At 39.1% G+C, this 23,207-nt stretch overlaps 1 protein-coding gene across 3 annotated transcripts in view; it reads left to right on the top strand.

The window, feature by feature from the left end:
- Window positions 1-23,207, top strand: part of PIK3CB (phosphatidylinositol-4,5-bisphosphate 3-kinase catalytic subunit beta) — a 77,841-nt gene that overhangs the window by 10,762 nt on the left and 43,872 nt on the right. Inside the window, exons 2-5 of one of the 3 annotated variants that reach the window (XM_087933164.1) lie at window positions 16,494-16,603; window positions 20,761-20,844; window positions 21,825-22,008; window positions 22,864-23,089. In XM_087933164.1, coding sequence (XP_087789290.1) covers window positions 21,856-22,008; window positions 22,864-23,089 — 379 coding nt within the window. In that variant the 5' untranslated portion in view covers window positions 16,494-16,603; window positions 20,761-20,844; window positions 21,825-21,855. Of the gene's footprint in view, window positions 1-16,493; window positions 16,604-20,760; window positions 20,892-21,824; window positions 22,009-22,863; window positions 23,090-23,207 lie in introns of all 3 variants that reach the window. The other 2 variants (XM_087933163.1, XM_087933165.1) reach the window with 2 other exon arrangements.

The following is a 23,207-nucleotide window of genomic DNA, read 5'->3' as shown; positions in this document are numbered from 1 at the left end:
TGTTTCCACCCTCTATTGCCTTCAGCACCCATGCAAAAAAAAATTATATCCCAGGTTTATAGTTAAGATGCCTAATTTATAGTATTTCAGCCAGACATAATCTGCATTATAATGGATAATGCACTTAAGTTCAAGTTAAATCATAAGCAGAATGGTTTGCCTCAAGTCTTTATGACTAAGCATGTTTGCTTTAACCAGGCTTTACGCCAATTCTAAGTAATTGGAAACTGTTTTTAGTAAAACCTTAAAAGTGTTTTTTTTTTTTTTAGAAAATGGATGAGGAAGGATATAAGTGCAATGTGCTTTGTTGGCTGGGTAAATCATTATTGTCTGAACCAGACTACTATAAAAATGATGACATGTAAACATTTGTAAATTTGGAATCACTATTTCACCATAGGGATTTTTAGAAGTTATATTTGCATTTATTATTTTTTACATTGTTCTTTTTTGAGGCAATGTATTAATTAACTATGTTTATAAAAAACATTCAAAATACTTTGAGTAAATATGACAGTGGACCTAAATGAAATATTCAGGTTTTCTGTAAGTGTGCAATTTTATTTAAAGAACTTTTAGGAGGTGATTGTACTGTAGTGATCAAACAGGAATCTACTGCTACTGAACAGCAGCAATAGCAACAGTAATACTTAGTTGCTATGGTTAATTAGGGAATAGCAATTGCACTCATATCTGATAAGTCAAAGAAATTAAGGATAGGAATTCCTTCAGTATAATTTCAGGGTAGTTTCATAATTGTGGTCATGTGCAACATTATTTGCCATTTTCTGGAAACAGACAAAAAATGGCCATTGAGTGTGCCAGATTGATTTAACCATGTGGTTTGCTTAATAATTGCAGTGACTCACTTTATTTTAAAATCAGATCAGGTCATATAATGACCCACTTGATATTGCCCTGACTTTCGATAAAAATTCAAGACCCAGTTGTCATTAAATGAGGACTACCAGTACACATTACCCTTTTCTTCTCAGCAATCACTATCAATTGATAGTTTTTGTGATCGGAATAATTTGTTAATTTATGGGAACCCAGTTGCTTTTTTTTTTTTAACAATTAATGATAACAAAAAATAATTTACAATTATTTCTTTCTACCAGCCAATTGATTATACGAGAAAACTAATTGGGGCTTCCAAGCAATACAATACCATTTATAAAAATAATATCTATTTGTACAGAAATGGGAAAAATGGTATTAAATATCAGCTAATCATTCCAATATAGATAGATGTTAGGGCTATATGCAGTACTTTATATTCAGCTTCCTAAATATAGGACTACTCCACATCTCTTTAAAGTCAGGGGTGGGCTGCTGGGGGTTCTCAGGGGTTCGGGAGAACTCCTAGTTAAGATTCTGTGCAGTTTGGAGAACCCCCAAATCCCACTCTTGTCTGCCCTCACCCTCCCAGAAGTTCCCACATTTTCCATTTTGGATGCAGGTAAGTGCAGGGCATGCACGGAGGCTCGGGGAAGGTAAAAATCGGGCCTCCTGGAAGTTCAGGAAGGCCAGAAATAGGCCTGTTTCTGGCTTCTGGAGCTCGGGGAGGCAGTTTTTGCTCTCCCAGAGGCTCGAAGAAATCATCCGGAGCCCAGGGAGGACAAAAATGCCCCCACCCACCAAGGTGCTGGAGGCCGACTAGGCCACGCCCACCCAGCAACCAGGCAGAGAACCCTTTGCTAAAATGTTTGAAGACCATTCCTGCTTAAAGTAGCTGTCCCTTTAAGGGGTTTTAGTCAGTTATTAACATTTACAGTCTGAATCATCTTTGGAGATTAAATCAAAAGTGTTGCACAACAATAATACCATATTCTTGATGATAAGAGTTAACATATTTTCAGTTAATGATAGTTATCTGAGTAAACATCAATGCTATTTTGTTTTTATATTGCTATTCCTATACTTGAAGCTGTTCAAATAATTGAAATTTATGAAATTGCATACAAATGAATAGACACAATAAAAAGATATTATTTTAAAAGATGGATGAAAATAAAATGAACCTAAATAATTCATCCAGGGTTCATACAGAGAAAAAAAAATGGAAGAGAAGTCTTCAGCAGGCCCCCTGATAAAGTGGTTGTAGCTTCAGAGTTAATCATTCTAGAATGCAGATGCCACCCCTTAGGATGTCCCACCTGTAAGCTGCAAAATGATTGGCACAATTAACACAGTAGGACTTCCCTTGGTGGTTTTAGTGACTGACCAGGTCCCTACCATCAAAGTATGATTTTTGGACATTGTATAGCTCTTTTTTAAAAAACCTAAGATGAAAGTAATTCATCTTCATAATTATCATCATTACCACCATCACTATCACAGCAAGAATAATGATGCAAACAGTTGAAACATTATTGGTAAAAACATTAAGGCAAACAATAAGAAAGCAGAAAAGTATTCAGGAAAGAGGTTGAATCACTAGGAGTTCAAGGGATACTCAAGGAGTTCAAATGGCTTGCAAACAACTTGTAGAGGGAAAGGGACCCACTGATAAATTTATAATTGTGGGCCACAAGGGAAGAGTTGATACGCTGATCAGCTGTTCAGTGGTTATGTGGCAGCAACAGTGGAATTACAGGTATCAATGTGCCTAGAGCAGAGGTGTCAAACTCATGTCACGGCAGCATCATGTGATGTATTGGGACTTTCTTTCCCTTCGTTAAACTGGGCGTGGGCATGGCCAGCTTGTGACACATTTGGGCTGCAGGCCGGGAGATTGACATCCCTGACCTAGAGTCATTGGAGGCATTCAGCAGCTTATTTTGGGGGATGTCAGTATCAGCAGATTCCCTATGGTAACGTGGTGGATTTATCAAGTTCTTAATGTGGGTAGACTGCATATTGTGCAGGCCAGCTTGAGAAGTATATTGAAACCGTTTTCTCCCTTCCTCATCCCTGCCCTTTTGGACACTCTACACTCTGCCACCACCACTCTGTTACCCCAAGCTGGCCTTTGCTGTCTTCTTCCTCACATTGCTGAGGCACACCCAGTTAAATCAGCCGCTGGCTTTTTGTGAGGGCCAAGCAGCTGCCTCAGCCAGGCACACCTCATCAGCAGGATAGTAAGGATAGGTGTGGCAGGGTACAGGGTGGCCCAAAGGACAGAAATGGGATATAGGTAGGTGATGGCAGTTGAAAGGAGATGAGCATGGCAGGTCAGGAGAAGTGTGAGGTCCTTGCCTAATGATGGCAACTGGGACTATGAGGATCTCCTGTTGCTAAGTGATGAAGCCATGTGATGTTTTGCCTAATAACTGCTTCACTTAACAATGGAAATTCAGTCCTAACTAAAGCTGTTAAGCCAAGACTAGTATGTATATTTGATTTATTTCCTAAATTATGTATTACCCAGCAAACTAGTAAAGCAAACTTACAACTTTTCCATCAGTTTTTAGTTTCCCTGGTAATTCTTTTCATATTATCTTTCAAACAGAAGCAATGTTAAAGAGTAATGTATTCCAATTAAAAGGTTTAGTGTACTAATCAAGCATTGATTATCCCAATTAATAGGAAAAGGGCAGCTAACAAAAATGTGTTGCTCTAAGAAAATATTTTATAGTAATTGTTAGGGCTGGATCAAACTCATGTTATTCAGTTACAAGGTACATCTTTGCTCTAGTTTTGTTTTTTCCTTTATAGATTTCAATAATCATGACTTAAAACAATAGCTTTAAGAAGCAGGTTGTAAGAAATGTGAATTTGGGACATGGAAAGAGATCCCACAATCTCTACATATCTCTTCAGGTTCTGTCAGAGGGTATGTGCAATGAATATACTGTCACTTCATGATAAAATGAAACATTTCAGTATTTCTATAATTTCATTGTTTTTGCTAAGGATTTTCCCCATAGACATTAGAGCATGTTTTATACCTAAGGCTCAACTTTTTTCAGTTAAATATTTCACACATATTATGTGGGTATTGTGAGATAGACATTTCTAGAAAGCAGTACCCAGTTTCCATGACTGTTCTGGAGAGAGATGCAGCAAGAGAATCTGTCCTACAATTTCTTACTCTGTACACTCTAAACTTTTCTGAAATGAGTGGTTTTTGCTTTAGCAAAGCAATTTAGATTATTGGAGGTCAACTGTTTTGTTTCACTGAAGTGGAACAGACAACATGAAGTGATGAACTGATTTAGGAGGAGTTGCTGTTTCAGAAAGCTTAGCTCAGTCTTCTCCTAATATCTCCAGTGTGTTCTGAGATATTCTAGCATCAATGGCTTTTATGTGGGTAATCCCATGGCACTTTATGAGGCCGCTCACCCTGAAGTGCCCTTGAATGTACCCTTAAATTCTTTCAGGTTGGCTGCTCTGTTGACTGCTGTCTACAGCAGACAGTGAAGGTAGCCAGTGTGGAAGTATTTCAGCATCCACTAAGTGATTTTTAGAGTGGTGTACGATAAGGACTCATTATTGGGAAACTAATGATACTGTATCACAAGTAAACAAGATACTTTGCCCTAACAAGTTTATATAACTTCTACATATATGCCTTGGATGATTGTGTGGTTTTCTTGGCTGTGGTTTCCTCTCCCAATAAAAATTGGAGTGGAATAGTGATCGTTTTAACAAGAATATTCAAGCCTGGTAATGGTTAGGTCTGTTAGATACATGATACTTCGTTGGTGTTGGGTTGGGGGAGGGAATTTCTATTTAAATTATAAACAAAATTGAAAGTTTGGAAGGTTATATATGAAAATACAGTAAATATTAAGCACTGAAACATATTCAAATGCAATGTGTAAAAAATAGGTTGAACAGCATAACAGTGCAATCTTTCTTTTGCTTTCAAGTATCTTGAAGTAAATCCATACTGCATCTGTAGAGTAAGATGATTTTCTTCTGCCTTAATTATGAATATGTGTCTAAAATAATTCAAGAACACACTCAGGATATATCTATATATGTCTTTCTATGCCTATTTATATACATACACACATATAACCAGAAATCTGAAGAAGCATAAACGGGTATTTTTCTTCACCATATGAACTCTTTGCAAATTATCTGGCTATTTATATGAATTGCTACATGTGTTTGGCCAACACATTAATATATTTGTATGACCATTTGATTCTCAACATTAAAAAGAAGTTAAAACTATTCCAAATCTGCTGGTATCTTACTTAAATGCATGTTTTAACTCATGCAGGAAAGGAATGGGGAACTAAAGAAATTAGGTTACCCACAGACTATTTCAAAATGTTAACTGAAGCAAAACATCAGGAAATTAAGGCTGCATGAATGTTCTTGCAAATAATTTTAAACTTTTTACATTCTGAAAATGTGATTAACATTAATAATTTTTTGCTGAACTGTGGGTTAAGATCATCAACTAGTGCCAAGCTCATTTAAATAGGGCTTCTAATCTAACTAGCCAGAAATGGTTGTTAGATTTTTATCCTGCCTGCAACACTTATGGCAAATAATGTAGTATGGAGCTACAAGTCCCCAAACTTCAGCATATTATAATGTTCTCTCTTTAGCTGCTCTAGATAAATAATAAAGAAAGATCCGATATTCCAAATATCTGTGACTCTATGTAAATTGCCTGTGTTATATATGTTGTCCTTCAGTACTTGTTCTGTGGAACTGTTTCAGAGCACTCTCTGATCTCTTGATTTACCAAGCTGCTAGTTCACACATATCAATCTTAGGTTTTTATATTACTTTTCTATGTGTAATCCTCTGTAATACTTAATATTATCATCTGTGGTGATTACAACTGTTCTCCTATGAGCTGCTCAGAGCATCCAGTAGTGGGAGGTGCTTCAGTCTCTGTATTGTTAGGCTGAGCTTGAATTGAGGAACGCTCCTCCTCCTCCACGTGACTCCTCCATAGTTTTCCCCAGTTTTAGCTCAGCCTTGTGCGAAACAGGCAGTGCTTTAGCTTGCTCCTTGGCCGAACCACGACTTCATTTCAAAGACTCCTAATTTGCATTTCTTTCAGGTTTGATTCATTCTTTTCTCTCTTTAGCCCCTGTGCAATTGCTCAATTGGTCAAATAAATTAACTAGGGAAAGAGCCGTTCAGCCCCCCAGGAAGGCAGCGGGAGGCTCCGTAGCGCTTCGTGCGACCTCCCCATAGCTGGATAATTGCCTCTGCCTACTTAACAGCCACTGAGTTCTCTCTCCTTGTTTTTTGCATTCTCATTGCTTTAGCGGCTTGTGTTTGATTGCTGAGAGTCGTATCTATCTCCGCCCCCCACTCGAATGCCGATTGCATTTAAACAGTTTAATCTCTCCCTTCTCTCACCATCTCCATTCTTGGATATTCGGTTTCGCTTTCCCCAAAGGGAAGAGACCGCTGAGTAATACAGAGCTCTATTTTACTGGCACTTTGGATTTTACTTTACTATTTTACTGCCATTTTGGATTGCAAAGAAGTGTGGCGTAGGCCTGCTTTCTTCAATTTCCCTGCACTGTGGGTAGATTTGATTCTAAATAGAGGATTCCTCCAGATCCTCTGAGTCGTTTAACCTCCTTTCTCTGGCAATTTGTACTCGAGGTTACCTTTTCTTACTGAATCTTGTTGGCTCAATAAAACCCCACAGTCTCACTCAGTGGCACAGCAGCAGGCACCTAGGCCATGTCCACCTGTGTAAGCAAGCTGCTGCAGGCCCTATTTCATTTCTACTCGGGCCTCAGGCATATTGAAATTTGGCTGTTTGGTTGATATTTTTCTCAAAATTTGTGTTGCAAGTATACTGTGGCTCCTGGAGCACTAGTGCAACAATTATACCAGCTTCATTGTGGTATCATTTTCAAGCATAACTTCATTATTAGTATTAATTTATAATAGTAATACTAATAATTTTAATAATATAAGCAATAATTATAATACTAATAATATATTTTGTACAGTACAATATTGTAATTAGTTACATTATTATTAGTGAGATACGACTCCTTTATTTGGATATATACATATAGCCATTAAAAAAAGGGCAGGGGGGATGTTAAGAATTATCAGGGCAACCGTCTTGACTCAGATTGGACCCTGGGTGTGCTAACCGCATCATATTGTCTTTTTCTACCCTATTACTATAATATATAATTTATAAGAATTGCAGATGGTAACACCTCTAAAGGCCTCTCATTGAAGGCAAAAGCCAAAACCCATCATTTGCGCAAGCAGGCTAAAGAGACCAAAGCCTCTCAAAGGGACACCTTAAGGTGCCACAAGGCCCTACAAAAAGAAATTGATAAGCGCACCAGGGAAGCCCTCCCAGTGCCTCAGGCTTTACCATCCTCCAGTCCTTCTATCTCTGCTCCACCACCCCCTCCTCCTTCCCCTCTCACCCAGGCGCAGCTTGCCCTCACAAGGTCAACATGCTCAGACTCCCGGAACGCCAGCTAGAAGGGCACCAGAAGCCACCTTCACCCCCACAGCCACTGGCCTTCGTCAAGAGGGTTCCCTCATTGAGGAGGTTCCAGAGAAATTAAGGACCTGGATGGAGTTGGCCATCTGCCAAGGGATTGCAGATGGAATCCAGCAAGTAACCAAGTCTAGTCATTATCCGGTGGCTCCTGACATCGAGTCTCAGTCACTAAGTTCCCTGCCCAGGTCGGACCACCACCAGGTATACTTGCAGAGGGAGACATCCTTCCAAGGCCGGGAGGAGGAGGAGGAGGAGGGAGAAATGGGCCAGTTCATGGAGGCAGATGAACTCGAAATGGGGTCCATGCAGGATAGTGAGCCTCTATCAGAGGCAGACCCCCTGGAAAGGGAAATGTCTGAGGATGAGGGGCTTATCCCTGACCAGCCCGCTTTTGGGGGCTTATTCAGACCACACCTATTCATATCTCTGTTATTCAAGGCCAAGAACATCTCAGGCCTAAGTACCCAACACCAGGCGACACCCCCGCAACCTCAACGGAAGGTCCAGCAGACCTAATCTTTAACCAGCCTGTAGTTGAGGCCAAGGTTATACCGGTTCCACCCATTTTCTCTGATTTAGTGCAAAAGCAGCTGGCCTCTACAGCGGTACACCTGGCCCCATCTGGTCACGATAAGAAATTCTTTAACTTAGACTCTGGATTTTCAAAGTTGCTGAATACCCCGGAGGTAGACAAGCCCATAGTGGGCTTAGCATCCTCCTTAACTCCGACTGAGGCGTTAGAGGCCCTAAAGCCTGAGGAAAAGCAAGCCGAGTTAGCCCTGCGCATGGCACACCAGTCAGACGCTTGGGCCATCAGATCAGCTACGGCCACATCTTTTTTCACGAGAGCATCCATCCATTGGCTTCACCAACTGCAGCAACACGTACCCACGGCTAACATCAGGGCACACCAGGACATTGCGAAGATTACGGCGGCTGCCAAGTTTTCCGTGGATGCCACCTACCACTCAGTTAAGTTTTCCTCTCGGGAAATCACATCACATGTCACCACCCGCCGCTTACTTTGGCTGAGACACTGGCAGGCAGATTTTAAAAATAAAGCAAAACTGGCCTCTTCCCCCCTTGTGGGAGATAAGCTGTTTGGCCCCTCCCTGGACCACTTACTTATGGAGACCCGCAACAAGAAAAAGTTTCTTCCTTCTCTGATCCGAAAATCAGATTTCAGAAACCCCCAGCCCTTTTGGAGGGGCTCCTTTCAGCTTTTCTATCAAGCCCCCTTCTCCCCCAGGTATCAGAGGCCCCCTTCATTCAGGTCTGGTCAATCCCAAGATAGAACTGATTCGGGGGACAGGACTAGAAGGGGCGGTCAATACAAGAGGCCTTTTCAAGGGACAGGAAGCAGACCCTTCCAACGCCCAAGATAAGTCAAGAGAGTGTCTCCCCATTGGTGGTCGCCTTAAGTTGTTTGTGAGTCAATGGGACTATTCTACCTCTGACACTTGGGTCAGAGACACCATTAGATTTGGTCTTGCCCTTGAGTTTCACACCACTCCCCCAAATTTCTTTATGTTGTGCCCTCCCTCCAAAGACCCGATCAAGCATAATCTAATGGATTCCGCTATCCAACACCTCCTAAACATAAAGGCCATCCAACCAGTTCCGTCTGAACAAAGAGGGCGGGGTTTTTATTCTCACCTTTTTGTTGTTACAAAACACTCAGGGGGGTGAAGAGCAATTTTGGATTTAAAAAGGCTTAACTGTTTTCTAACTTATCGTAAATTCAAAATGCATACCCTACAATCGATATTGCTGAGTATTAGACATGGGGATGTCCATTGACTTGACAGAGGTGTATTTACATATCGCTATTCGGCCTTCCCATTTTAAATTTCTAAGGTTCTCTTACAACAATCACCACTTTGAATACATGGCCCTTCCCTTCGGACTAGCCTTTGGCCCCAGAACTTTTACCAAGGTCCTCGCAGCACTCGCTGCCCATCTCAGGAATATCCCAGTTCGTCTTCAGTGTTACCTGGATGACATTTTAATTCTGTCCCCCTCCAATTTCCAAGCAGCGAGGGACACCCAGGTTACCTTAGCTTCTCTCCAGGAGCATGGTTTTCTCATAAATTGGAAAAAGAGTCAATTATCTCCATCGACTCGAATAACTCATTTGGGGGCAGTTATCGACACATTGGAAGAAAAAGTCTATCTGTCTCCAAATAGACTAATTAGCATCCAAAAATCTGTTCGGGAGATTAGGCGCTCCAGAAGGGTATCCTTACTAGATCTGTCTAAACTATTAGGAAAAATGATATCATGCATTTCTATTATTCCCTGGGCCCATCTACACTCTAAATCCCTCTAGTGGTTCCTGCTTCTGTACCAGAGATCTAGCAGAAGCAACTCCAAACGCATGGTCAGGGTACCTCCCAAGGTCCTCATGTCCCTACTTTGGTGGGCCAAACTGGTCATCAGCAAGGGCTGCCTCTTCAAGGAGCCACAAAGGATTACTATCACCACAGACGCCAGCTTATTCGGATGGGGGGCCCACCTGCTGTCACTCACATCCCAGGGCAGATGGTCCACAATAGAACAGTCGTGCAGCATAAACTGGCTGGAGCTTCACGCTGTTTTCCTTGCCCTCCGCAGCTTCCTCCACCAGGTACGAGGTCAACACATCCTCATCCTAACAGACAATGTGACAGCCAAAGCTCACATAAACAAACAAGGGGGCACACAGTCCATACAATTGATGAGAGAAGCTGAGCACCTGTGTCGCTGGGTGGAGAACAATCTTCTTTCTATCAAGGCAGAGCACATTTCCGGCCTGTCAAACACACAAGCAGGTTGGCTAAGCAGGGCCATCATAGGCCAGTCAGAGTGGCAACTCCACCCGTCACTGTTCAAAGAAGCAGCAAGGATATTCGGACAACCAGTGGTGGACCTATTTGCCTCCCCTCTCAATGCTCAGCTCCTGAGATTTTTCTCAAGATACCTATCCCAGGGGTGGAGAATTACAACACCCTCCACTGCCCATGGCCAAGGGGGCTCTTGTATGCATTCCCCCCGCTAGACTTGTGCCCAGGGTCATCCAGAAATTGTTACAGGAGAAAGCAGAATTACTCCTAGTGGCGCCCCACTGGCCCAGACAGCCGTGGTTTGCAGACCTTCGCAGCCTTTCAGTAGCCCCCCCTTGGAGGATTCCACCAGACAAGATCTCACTATCTCAGGGGCCCCTCCTACACCTGGACCCTCAATGGTTCCAATTGACCATCTGGAGGCTGAGCGAAGCAGATTGAAGAGCAAGAAGCTCTCCAACGAAGTCATTAGCACTATTCTAGCTGCCAGGAGACCCCCAACCATCCGTATTTATAATGCCACTTGGTCCATTTTCTGCAGATGGTGTAGTAAATCCCAAATAGACCCTACTTCACCTTCTGTAGCTCAGATTTTAGAATTTCTGCAGGAGGGACTTGATAAGGGGCTTTCCCCTAATACCCTGAAGAGGCAGGTAGCTGTGCTAACATCAGTTATTTCCTGCCAAGGTTTCAGTTCCCTCTCTCATCACCCTCGCATACGCTCTTTCCTTAGAGGGGCTACCAATCTAAGTCCCCCAGCAGTACACCATTACCCCACCTGGGACCTTAACAAGGTCCTCCTTTCTCTCACCAAACAACCGTTCGAGCCATTGAGGGAGTCAAGTCTCCAATTTTTGACATATAAGGTAGTTTTCCTGGTAGCCATCACCTCCGCTCATCACATATCGGAAATCACAGCCTTGTCTGTCAGACAAGACCTCTGCGTTTTTCATGCCGATCGGGTGGTTCTCTGTCCCGATCCCTCATTTATGCCCAAGGTCAACTTGGCATTCCATAGAGTACAGGAGCTCATCTTCCCAAACTTCTGTCCCAGGCCTTCACAGGAGAGGGAAAGGCAATGGCACAAGCTTGATGTTAGGCGCGCTCTGCGAACGTACATCAAGCGCACTCAGTCCTTCAGAAAATTGGAAGCTTTATTTGTTTCCTTTCAGGCCAAGACACAGGGTCATAAGGTGTCTCCATTCACCATAGGCCGTTGGATAAGAGCAACAATAGCTAGATCATATCAGACTCAAGCCCTGCAGGTTCCTAGAGGCATAACTGCTCACTCAACTAGGAGTGCGGCGACCTCGGCAGCCTGGGCCACTCAGACACCAATAACTGAAATCTGCTGGGCGGCGACTTGGGCCTCCCCCTTACCCTTCATCAGACACTACAAAATTGATGTGTTTGCCTCCGCAGAGGCCTCATTTGGCAGACAGGTTCTGCAACGGGTTCTTAGGGAACCCTCTGAGGAGATTCCGAACCAGACGGAGTCCCTCCCGTAGGACAGGCCAAGCTTTGGTATGTCCCACTACTGGATGCTCTGAGCAGCTCATAGGGGAAGGGGCGTTGGTACTTACCTGATACACCTGTTCTCTTTGAGCTGCGAAGAGCATCCAACCCCACCCTTTTTTTCTGTCTGGTGGGCTCTTGTTTTGGCCAATGAACTTTTCTAGGTAGTAAGGATGAAAGCACTTATTCCTCTCATCTTCGCAAAACTGGGAAACACTACGGGGGAGTCAGGTGGAGGAGGAGGAGCGTTCCTCAATTCAAACTCAGCCTAACAATGCGGAGACTAAAGCACCTCCCACTACTGGATGCTCTTCGCAGCTCAAAGAGAACGGGCGTATCAGGTAAGTACCAACGCCCCATCACCAATAATGGTAGATAAATCAAAAATTCTATCTAATGTATTTGTATTTCTGCTTATTATTTTGTAATTTAGCCTTTTGTTTTTATTGCTATATCTTTACATATGTTAACTTATATACCATTTTGAATAATTTTTTGATGCAATTCAAAATGTCAAAAACATTTCCTGCACTGGTGTTTGTGTTATATAATTCAACATGGGCTATTTTCAAGACAGAAACATCTCCGAATGTATCTAGCTTTTTCAGTGAAGATAGTATGTTAGAAGCTCTGTCACTGTTGAAGGCATTGGGGAATCTGGTAAGAAAATATATCTGAAAGGATGACCCAAGGGATTGTACAGTATCTAATTATGTCATAAAATGTTTTATGACAATTTTATGTCATAAAATATTTTATAAAATCTGCCAGATTTCAGGTCCACAGCACCATGCATTCTGAATTTTATATGTTCTGTTAGTTAGCCCACATGAAGAACATAGAGTCAAAAATTGTTGTCCTATGATGCACCATTTTGCTCTTTTAAAGGTTAAAAGAGGTAGAGTTTAAGAATATCTAGATTACATTTTTATGTCCTTATTAAATGTATCTCTTAAGATATTTTAATTACATAGTTTAAGAGTCTTGCAGTTTTCATTTAAGATTCTAATTTTAATTAGGAATTGAGTTGTTTCATAAGCTGCATTAAACATTAATAAAACATGTGGTAGAAACTAGTGATACAGCTTTTGATGTTTAGCTGTCCATTTCCCATTTGCCTATTAGATTTATTTTCATGGTATTGTTTTGTAAGGAAGAATAGAGACTACATTGCTTATTCTTTGGCAGAGCTATTGTCTATGAGGTTATTCTACTGGATTACAGCAAAAACTATGTAAAGGCTTCACTACATTAATCTGAAGGGAATTTTATCAGCTTTTTGGCCCCATGAACGGTATCGGAAGTACATTGTTAGATTATAGCAAAATTTGCATGTTATCCCTCAGAGCAATTGTCACAATAACATAGTCAATTAAGGCTTTACTTACATTTCTGTTTTGCCTTTGAGAGGGTATCAGGTAATAAAACAAAACACATTTATAAATGTACAGGTGATTCTTTCTTTGTACTTAGAATATGTTTGCTGTATATTAGCTTATACAGAGAAAAATATATCAGTACTAAACCAAGCATAATTATGCATTGCAAGCATGCAAGTACATTGTAATAGAGAATGCAATAGCAACAAAAATTTCCAAATTAACATAAAGAATACAATATTTGCAAGGCATTATTGACTGTTCTCACTCATAGCCCTTGTGTTGAAACTGTGATTCAGAAGAGTTAAAATGTTACTTATTTTAATAGTTGCAATTGAAAGTAGAATTCCATACTATTTTCTGCAGCATTTTAGTTAATCAGTAAACTACTGTTGTTAGGTTGCTTCCATGAGGTTTCTTTTGACAAACAACCTATTTGATCTATACAATAATCTAGATGTAAGCAAAACTGAGTGATTACTATTGGCAAATACAATACAAAATAATAAAATAAAAATAATAAAAATAGCTTTTATATATTATTCACTGTTTACCATTCTTAATATTAGGCTTGCTGATAATGCAGTAAACCCAGAGCATTACAGAATTACAGCAGAACTAGCAATGCATGTACAAATTCTTAAAAATTCACTGCCCCTAAAAGAGTAGAAACATAGCTTTTCTTCCTGTATAAGTTTGTTCTATGATTGGTAGCCAGTAAAAAGTGCTAACCTCTGTTATTTTGTATGTATATGACCCATATTGACCTAGTAAGAGATTAGTTGGACAGGTTGTAATTGCCTTTAATCCATTAAGGCAAATTACAATTCCTTCCTAGGATTGTGAAGGCTTTGCCAAGATACAATGGTTATATTAATATATTCTAAGAGAAGGAACAATGCCTGCATCTCTTGGTACATTCTATGTTCTACTTCTGATCTTGCAGGCAACAGTAGGTGGATGAAAGAATTAAAGAAGTACTACTGGAGAAGCACAGCACTTGACTCTTGCAGTTCTTCACATTTTTTACAGTTACAGACACAGTTTCTAGATTAGTGATTGACATCCATTTTCAGATGCGTAGCCTGCCAGATCCATAACGCAGGGGTTTTGATAAATAGCTAGAGGCAATGGCACTTAGACTTATATACCGCTTTATAGCGCTTTACAGCCCTCTCTAAGCAGTTTACAGAGTCAGCATATTGTCCCCAACAATCTGGCTCCTTATTTTACCCACCTTGGAAGGATGAAAGGTTGAGTCAATCTTGAGCTAACCTTAAAACATAATACAGGTAATCCTCAGTTTACAACCATTCATTTAGTAACCATTCAAAGTTACAACGGCACTGAAAAAAGTGACTTATGACCATTGCAAAGTGGTCAAGGTCATGTGATCAAAATTCAGATTCTCGGCAACTAGTTCATATTTATGACCGTTGCAATGTCCTGGAATCATGTGATCAGCTTTTGTGACCTTCTGACAAAGTCAATGAGGAATCCCGATTCACTTAACAACCATAGCAAGGAAGATCATAAAATGGGGCAAAGCTCACCTAACAAATGTTGTATTTAGCAACATAATTTTGGGGCTCAATTGTGGTCATAACTCGAGGACTACCTGTAACTTTTTTAAAAAAATATGTTGTTTAGAACATTATTTACCAGCTTAGACACTCTTGAGATATTTGCATGTGTGGATATAGAATTCCCAGCAAAATGGGTATTGCTTAGAACTCTGGAAATTGAAATATCAAATATCTGAAAAACAAGCAAAGTTAATTCCAAAACAAACCCAGTGTTGTAATTGTTTATTTAGCACAATATTTATTATGTGACAAGTTGAGTGTTTCAGAATTCAATGTGTCAGCATTTTTAAGCAAACAAGAAGATTCAGTATGGCTTCAATCCTCTGTATCTGTCAGAACAAATCATCTTCCAAGATGGTGCTCGAAGTGCTGAATTTACCAGTGTTGGAGATTTTGCTGGCTTTACTGCAACACATTAGAAGATAACAAAACAGGGACATTTGTTTATTTGTTAGATTTATGTTTTATTTGTCCTTCAGGAGCTTTAGGTAGTATTGATAGCATTCCACCCTCCCATCTTGCCCAAACAAAACTATGTAGATTGGTTGGACCGAGTGAATTATGTTACTGACCAGCAGTCATCCCAGAAATAGTTTTTCTTTTACTGAGGGTGAATTCGAACATGGGTGATGATTCAGATTTTGAACTGAAGGAACAGGGCCTTCACAAGTTTTGAACTTGAACTCTCAGGAACCAGTTGGTTCTCCAGAATCTAGCAGAGTACTTGACCTACCACCTTAGTTTTCATACACAACGAAAGATCAAGTGAGTAGAACAGAGGCATTTAATGAGGCTCCTCAAAAGAAAGGCATGGCTCAGGAAAAATGGGCATCCCTATATCATTCCTGTGTTACTGAAATTTATAGCTGCTATAAAGAATTATGGTTTTAAGTTCAGATCTCCTGTGCTTGTAATTTATGATATATTACTGTAAATTTCCCTAGTCATTATATCATATTGGCTCTAATTTCTGGATAGATGTCAGATTTGGGAAGACAGTGGTAGGCTGTTTTGGCACAGAAGTAGGTGACCTGGCATTTCATGACTTTCTTTGTGGCTAGTGCTGTAGTAGTTAAAATGCAGTACTCCAGGCTACTTTCTGCTGACTGCCGGCTGCCAGCTGTTTGGCAGTTCAAGTCTCACTGGCTCAAGGTTGACTCAGTCTTCCATCCTTCCAAGATTGATAAAATGAAGACCCAGAATATTGGGGGCAATATGCTGACTCTAAACTGTTTAGCTGTAAAGCACTGTAAAGCACTGTAAAGTGGTATATAAGTCTTAAGTGCTATTGCTAAAGTTGGCAAATCCAAGTGTTGCTTTCCTTCTCTTGTCCTTTTCAGTGTAGGCTTATTGTTAGTTTTTTAAAGTTATCTTTTATACTTCCAAGGAAATAAAGAACCCAAATTGAAAGCTGGAAAAAATAGAGATAAAGATGATACCTTTTTACTACAATGTTTATGTCCCTGTTTCTTCCTTTTAAATTCCTTCCTATATTATTTCAAGAACTCAAGAAAGCAGGATAGAAAAATCACCAACATCCATATAAAACAGATTAAGTTCAGGGCTTTCAGTTGCCAAATGGCCTAATATGGAATTTTTTTTCAGATAATTTTTTTTGAACATTGGAATAATTATATACTAGGAGGTGTGAGTTCATATGGTATTATGATATGAAATATACATTTGCAATTAACTGGAAATAAATATAGAGCTAATATATTTAATGATTTAGGTACTGTCTGTTCAGAGATGCCATTTTATTCTTCTTCTCTGTTTTTTGGAACAGTTCTGTCATCCAGTGCATCTTTCTGAGAAAACCAAGAGAAAAAATGGTTTGCACAAATAAGCTTGTGGCCAGAATTACTTTGAATGAATTGTGAACAGAAAAGCAACAATGTAAGTTATTTTTATTGTTAAAGTTACAATTCCATAAGCATATGTCCAAAGAAGAGAATTTTGACTGGTTTTTCTTTGCATTTTTAAAATATATTTTTATCCCAGCCTTTATTATTTTTATAAGTAACTCAAGGTATCAAAGATTCTTAAATACTTTTTCGTCCTCCTATTTTCCGCATGACAACAATCCTGGGAGATGAATTAAGGTAAACATGAGCGATTGGCCCAAAGTCACCCAGCTGGCTTGCATGCCTGGGGTGGAACTAGAATTCACACTTTCCTGGTTTCTAGCCTAGTTCTTTAACTACTAGACTACACTGTATTAAATAATGGGGTGAAAATGAGAATGATTCTTCTCATATCACATTTTCAGTCAACTGGGCATCTATGCAACAGAAGTGAAAAGATGGACAAGACTGTCCAAACTTGGTTTAAAAAGTAAAGTATGGAGCTCTTTCATTATGGCTTTCATACATTTGTCTTTCAGTAGTCAAAGTGAGTAGCAAATGGTTGTGACTGTGTGGACAAATAAATACCAGGTAACAAAAGAGCTCATTACAAGGATTATTTTCCTGATTTTATATAAAAAATATCTATTTAAACTAAAGTTATAGAGCTGGAGGCATTAGGCTCCATCCAAACCTTGTATTTATTATACAGAATACATTAATATATCAAATACATTGAAATATAATCTCTGTAGAGATTAGAACACACATGAGCAGTTTTTAATTGCATTCAAAAACTAGGTGCATTAATCAGCACTGAAATCTTTGTATGATAATTCTTTTATTTTTCAATTATTTGAAAGGGCAGAAAAGCTTCTGTAAGAAAATAAGAGATATGTACTAAATAGGCTAGTATTGTCTCTAATGAAAATTAGATTAGTGCAAGTTTAGACATATGGGAGAACTAAAATTTTATTTGTTGATTTTATTTGTTGTCAATATAACAACTAAGAAATATCTAGCCTTATATCGGACCACAAAATTCATTAATATCCTTCTCCAGAAATCTGTTTCCAACTCTATGAACTGGAGACATTATGTTCATATGTGCCAGACCAATATATAATTTGTTTTGGCTTAGTGGATATATGAATCCAGTAGCATTAGGTACAAACTATGCTGGAATTAGTAATTCAGCTATATCTAAAAACTATGGATTCTCCAACTTTAATGTAAATAATAATACCATTAATAACCAAAGCAACTGATATTTTCCAGCACGATTCTGTTTCAAAATTTATCTCACATGTTTACTACAAAGATGAAATGTGAATGTACACTGAAATTTGCAAGGCAGAAATGCAATATACTGTATTTTTCAAAGTATAAGACACTCAGTAGTTTTGGGGGAGGAAAATAAGAAAAAAAAAATTCTGCCTCTGTCTATCAGCATTGGTATTCATCTGGCTAGCATCCTTAGCAAACAGCCTCGTCAGCTTTAGCACATTATCGCAGCCTGATTCAGCATAAGCAGCTGATTGGCATCTGTATCAGCCACCCGTAATACCCCCCAATCAGTTGTTACCAGAGGTGAACGTTAACAACAGGTTCACTGGTTGTGAGCATGTACACTCTTTGGGGCTTAGGCAGCAGGCAGCAGCTATTCGGAGCTTCCTTTTTGGCCTCTGTATGTCGCATTTTCGGATTGTTCCAGGCAGCGGGGATCGGCGGTAGAGGCTATCCCTGCCGCCTGGAACTGCCCAAAAACGTGATGCACAGAGGCCAAAAATGTGATGCATGGAGGCAGCGATGTGCTCGGGCAATCACTGCAGCCTTGAATTGGCCAAAACTGAAATGCACGGAGGCCATAAACATATAGGCACAGAGGCAGCAATGGTCTGTGGCAATCACTGCAGCCTGGAACAGGTCTAAAATGTGACACACAGAGGTCGAAAATGGCTGAAGTGGAAAGTGGAGGGTGGGCAGGGCTACATCCGATGTATAAGATGCACCCTAATTTTCACCCTCTTTTAGGGGGGGAAAGTGTGTCTTTTATACTCTGAAAAATACAGTAAATCTGAGGTAAATGTAAGTCACTTTCAATCAACTGGACAACTACTGTCAAAGGATCAATGCTGATTTTTAAAACGTATTCCAGTGTGTATTGGCAAAGATAGGTGAGATGCCAGTTTTCCTTCTAGGTCTAAATGTGTCAGTGGAAATTCTAATATAATGCACTTTTCACACCACTGTAATTCTTTTTTTCTGTTTTTGAAATCTCATCTTGAGGAATATCATTTAAAATGGCATTTGTCAAGAAATCCACAGGCCTCTGGAAAAAATTAAAATGTTACTCATATCTACTGCAGAGCTTTGTTTAAAACTAACCAAAACTATAACAATCACCCAAGTCACCGTAGCATAGATTGGAAAACTGTTTTGCTGGTCTTACAAGAACAGCTATTCAGAGAGTGAAACCCAACATCATATAGTAACTAAAACACATGACTTGGATATTAATAATGAATGAAATATTTGTGGCTCTTTCTACCATATAAAAATCAGAATCCTTGGCTGATGATGACAATTGGTTTATTGTTAAAGTGCTGCAATTTCCACACTGCACCTAACTTTTATGTAAATAAAATTGGCAAACAAAGCAAATTCAAATAAGGGTTTAAATCCACCTACTGAGTGTAACTAGACAGTGGCTACATACAGTTTAACAATGATTCTTTATTTGATGAAAACTGTCATGAGCAGGGAAATAGTTTTGATAATAATTATATTGTCACTAACATTGAAACAATCCACTCAAAAAGGGATTAAGCACTCCCTCCACTTTCGCCTCAGTCAAAACATCTGCTTCATGCAGCTACGTTTTCTAGTTCAATGGGAGGCCTTTCCATGGAAAACTCAGTCTATCCCTTTGTTTTTACTACTAGATTTGGGGAAAGCTCTATGTTATATTAATGCTTATTAACTGTGATTAATAATAGTAATTATGTATTCCCCAATTATCCTTCCCCACTCATTGTGGTGGGGACAGTCTTCCTGGGAGGAATGAGCAAAAATACTAAAGGTATATGCCAATATACATAATTCATAGATAAGGCATGAAAGTCTCATCTAAAACAAACAGTACATACAGTATAACAGACAATAGTGATACAAAAAGATGTTCAAGTAACTGATCTCTTAGACAATAGAAAAGGCAAATTTTTCATACAGCAATGGTAATCTACTACTGTATTTTACAAAAAAATCCCTCCTTATTGGATAGATAAGGATAAAGTACAGATGATGGGCCCATAAGTTGGATGGCATTTAGCATACACAGAGGAAGAACTAAGATGTTTTGGAGTTCTGATGATGTTTATGATATGGCTAGATTAAAACTTTCATAGCATATGGCTGCTGACCTTACCATACAGGAAAAGAAAATCTGAAGCCCCAAAGATAGAGTTACAATTGACACATGAAACGTAAGTAACATGAATATTAAAAATCTCAACACAGTGAAAGATGAAACAAATTGGTTAAACTATGGCATCTCGGGCATTAGTGAATTGAAATGGTCTGGAACTGTGAAATTCAGAAAATCATACTATTTACTAAGTAATAGTAAAGATTTACTATTTAAAGCTGTGGTGGCACAGTGGTTAGAATGCAGTACTGTAGGCTACTTCTGATGACAGCTGGCTGCCTGCAATTTCACAGTTCCAATCTCATCAGGCTCAAGGTTGACTTAGCCTTCCATCCTTCAGAGGTCGGTAAAATGAGGACCCAGATTAGTGGGGGCAAGATGCTGACTCTGTAAAAAATGGTATAGAGAGGGCTGTAAAGCTGTACAAATCTAAATGCTGTTGTTATTATTAGGACATGAAAAACTAGGAAAAAGTAGTGTTGCTTTCACAGTCAGAAAAATGTAGCAGGTAGTGCTTGTCATCCTCAAGTCATCCACTTCATTCCTTATCATACACACCAGCTCTTTGAGGTTCATCATTTATTTGGGAGAGGGGGCAGGGACATGCAGAACTCATATCAACACAGTCATCCTCATAAATAACCTGCATTTGGTGGTGAATTTCAGTTGGGGAGATTTCTTTGACTGTGAAAATTCAATTGTAGCATGTTATTCAAATTACACTGAGTTATCACAGGCTTCTATTTTACAAAGAATAGCAACACACCTTTTTTTCCCCACAGGAACTACTGCCAAATGAAATGAAAGAACAGATCCTAAAGAACATGTCATAGCTTTTGGAGTATCACTAGTGACATCTGTTGGTGGTTTGTAGCATTGGAGACATTAATTTTCAGTCAACCCTCATATTGCGGTAACAGTCTGAATTGTGAACTACAGTTTATTGGCAACTTGAATATAATAAATGATGCTGTCCTGTTCCTTTAATCTGTGCACATGTTAGCTATTATAAAGGCATATTTTTTTACAGCTAATGAGAAGCTATATTTAATGTGAACCTTGCCATCTTCGCTGTTAATAGGATAATTAAAAAGCTAACCAACAACAGCTTAAAAGGAAAAAGAGAACAAAGGCAAAAGCTTTCAATTTTTATTTTATTTATTTCTTAATCAAATTTATATAGCCACCTATGGCACTGAAGGCGGCTGTGGATGGCACATGAAATGAATTCCAATCGTTGATAAAATAGCCTCATAAAAATGGAACGCTAATGTTATGTGTAATATTAAAACATGATAAGATTTTTCTGACATATTTATATATATTTGCATTAAATACTAAATTTGTCTTGATAGCTGGACTCCTTGGATACAGTGGCTGCATATGGACATAATATTAAGCTAGTGGCAATGCCTGGTTGACTTTATCAAGATATAAAAGATAAGCAAGGCCAGGCCTGGTTAGTGTTTGAATGGGGAACCTCCAAGGAATACTAGGAGTATAGGCTAATGTGAAAAGTCAAAAAGATTATCATAAGAAGACAATAGTAGATATACATACAATAGTACATATACATTTCTGTGAAATCACCAGGCGCTGACCCTGGCTCATATGGAGACATTAATGCAGCTTCTTCTTAGCATATTGTTGCCAAGAAAAGTATGTGCTTTTGGTTATGTATTCAACGGCAGCTGAGCACGTCTCAAGGGCACCTTTACATGTTCATAGAATTCATTGACTAGGATTTGATTTATAATTCCCTGTAGATTTTTGTTCCATTTTTTTTCAAGCTGATCTGAGGGGCAGAAAAAACCTCAGCTTGCTCCATCTTTGTTTTTCTCTCTAGGTCCATGTGGTTATGATATTTAAAATCTATAATGCCTCCTGCCATGGCAGATATCCTGGACATCTGGGCAGTAGATTCACACATAGCAGGTGATAGCTCAGTCTCTGTGGATTGCCTGCTTCCCACTGGGATTTACATCAGTCTAGATGTTCCTCGTGATGCCACTATTTGTCATATCAAACAGGTAAAATGCTGTTTAGATATTCATATATTTTAATTGAAACATCATCTCAGTATTTTTACTAAGCAACATTCTTAATATGAACTATTAAGATATTTTTGAGAGCAGATGTCTTATGCACAGTTCAGTTATTTTCATTAAACATCCAGTCTCAGTATTGATTATCTAGCTTCTAGTCATAGAAGAGGAGTAATATAATAAATAATATTTTGAACAGAAAATTATCCCACTGCATCCCTTAGAGAAGATTCAAGAGGTGCTGTTCTGAACCCTCTGGATCTTTAGGAGTGTACCTGTCCAGCCTACTCTCTCTTCCATTAACTAAATAATAAATGTGGGAGATCTCTCTTTGGTACTGAAGATGGCCAAGCACTTTTATTCCATTTTTAGGAAATACTGTAAGTATAATGATTGATTAATAGGGATTATACATTTGGCTTGGAATTGATTTTTGCTTTAATAGTTTACCCAACCCAGCTCAATAGTTTGACAAACCTATCAAAGAGATCACTTAAAGAATCAACTTGGTGGATCAACTTAGTACTTTCTGGTTGAATATAAATAAGGTTTTACAAGTATCTTTTTTGTTCCTGAAAGGCTGTTCTAATCTAAAATACTCACTCTAGTAGAATGAACTAGTTTTCTCTTAAGCTCAACATATCAACACACTGAAATTTGATACATTTGTTGTTCTTTGAAGGCTTGAGTCAGCTGGATTTGATTGAAGGATGTTTGTTTATGCTGGAGTTTGAGCTTACAAGAGTAGGCAAGGAACACCAATTAATGCTGGATTTAAATTGAAAAAGAATTTACTTTCTAGTGGAGCTTTCTGTTACCACAGTTTGGTCTTCTTTGCAGCTATTATGGAAACAAGCACACAGCTACCCTCTATTTCATCTTCTTCTGGAGATTGATTCCTATATGTTCTCCTGTGTGAACCAAACGGCAGTACGTGAGGAACTGGAAGATGAAACCCGAAGACTCTGTGATATTAGACCATTTCTTCCTGTTCTCCAGTTAATTACAAGAAGCTGTGATCCAGGAGAAAAGTTAGACTCTAAAATAGGTGTTCTCATAGGAAAAGGTAAATCTCCATGTTCTTGTTTTGGGGATAAGGCACTACAAGTACATTAACTTGAGGTGAATTGAAGCAAGATAATATTTTTATTTTACACTAAACAACCTGTTGGGATATCCTCTTA

Source organism: Pseudonaja textilis, chromosome 4, assembly GCF_049901715.1.
Source record: "Pseudonaja textilis isolate UNSWEBS1 chromosome 4, rPseTex1.2, whole genome shotgun sequence".
NCBI lineage: Eukaryota > Metazoa > Chordata > Lepidosauria > Squamata > Elapidae > Pseudonaja > Pseudonaja textilis.
Note: the sequence above shows the minus strand (reverse complement) of the source record. Positions and strands in the feature narration are given on the sequence as shown.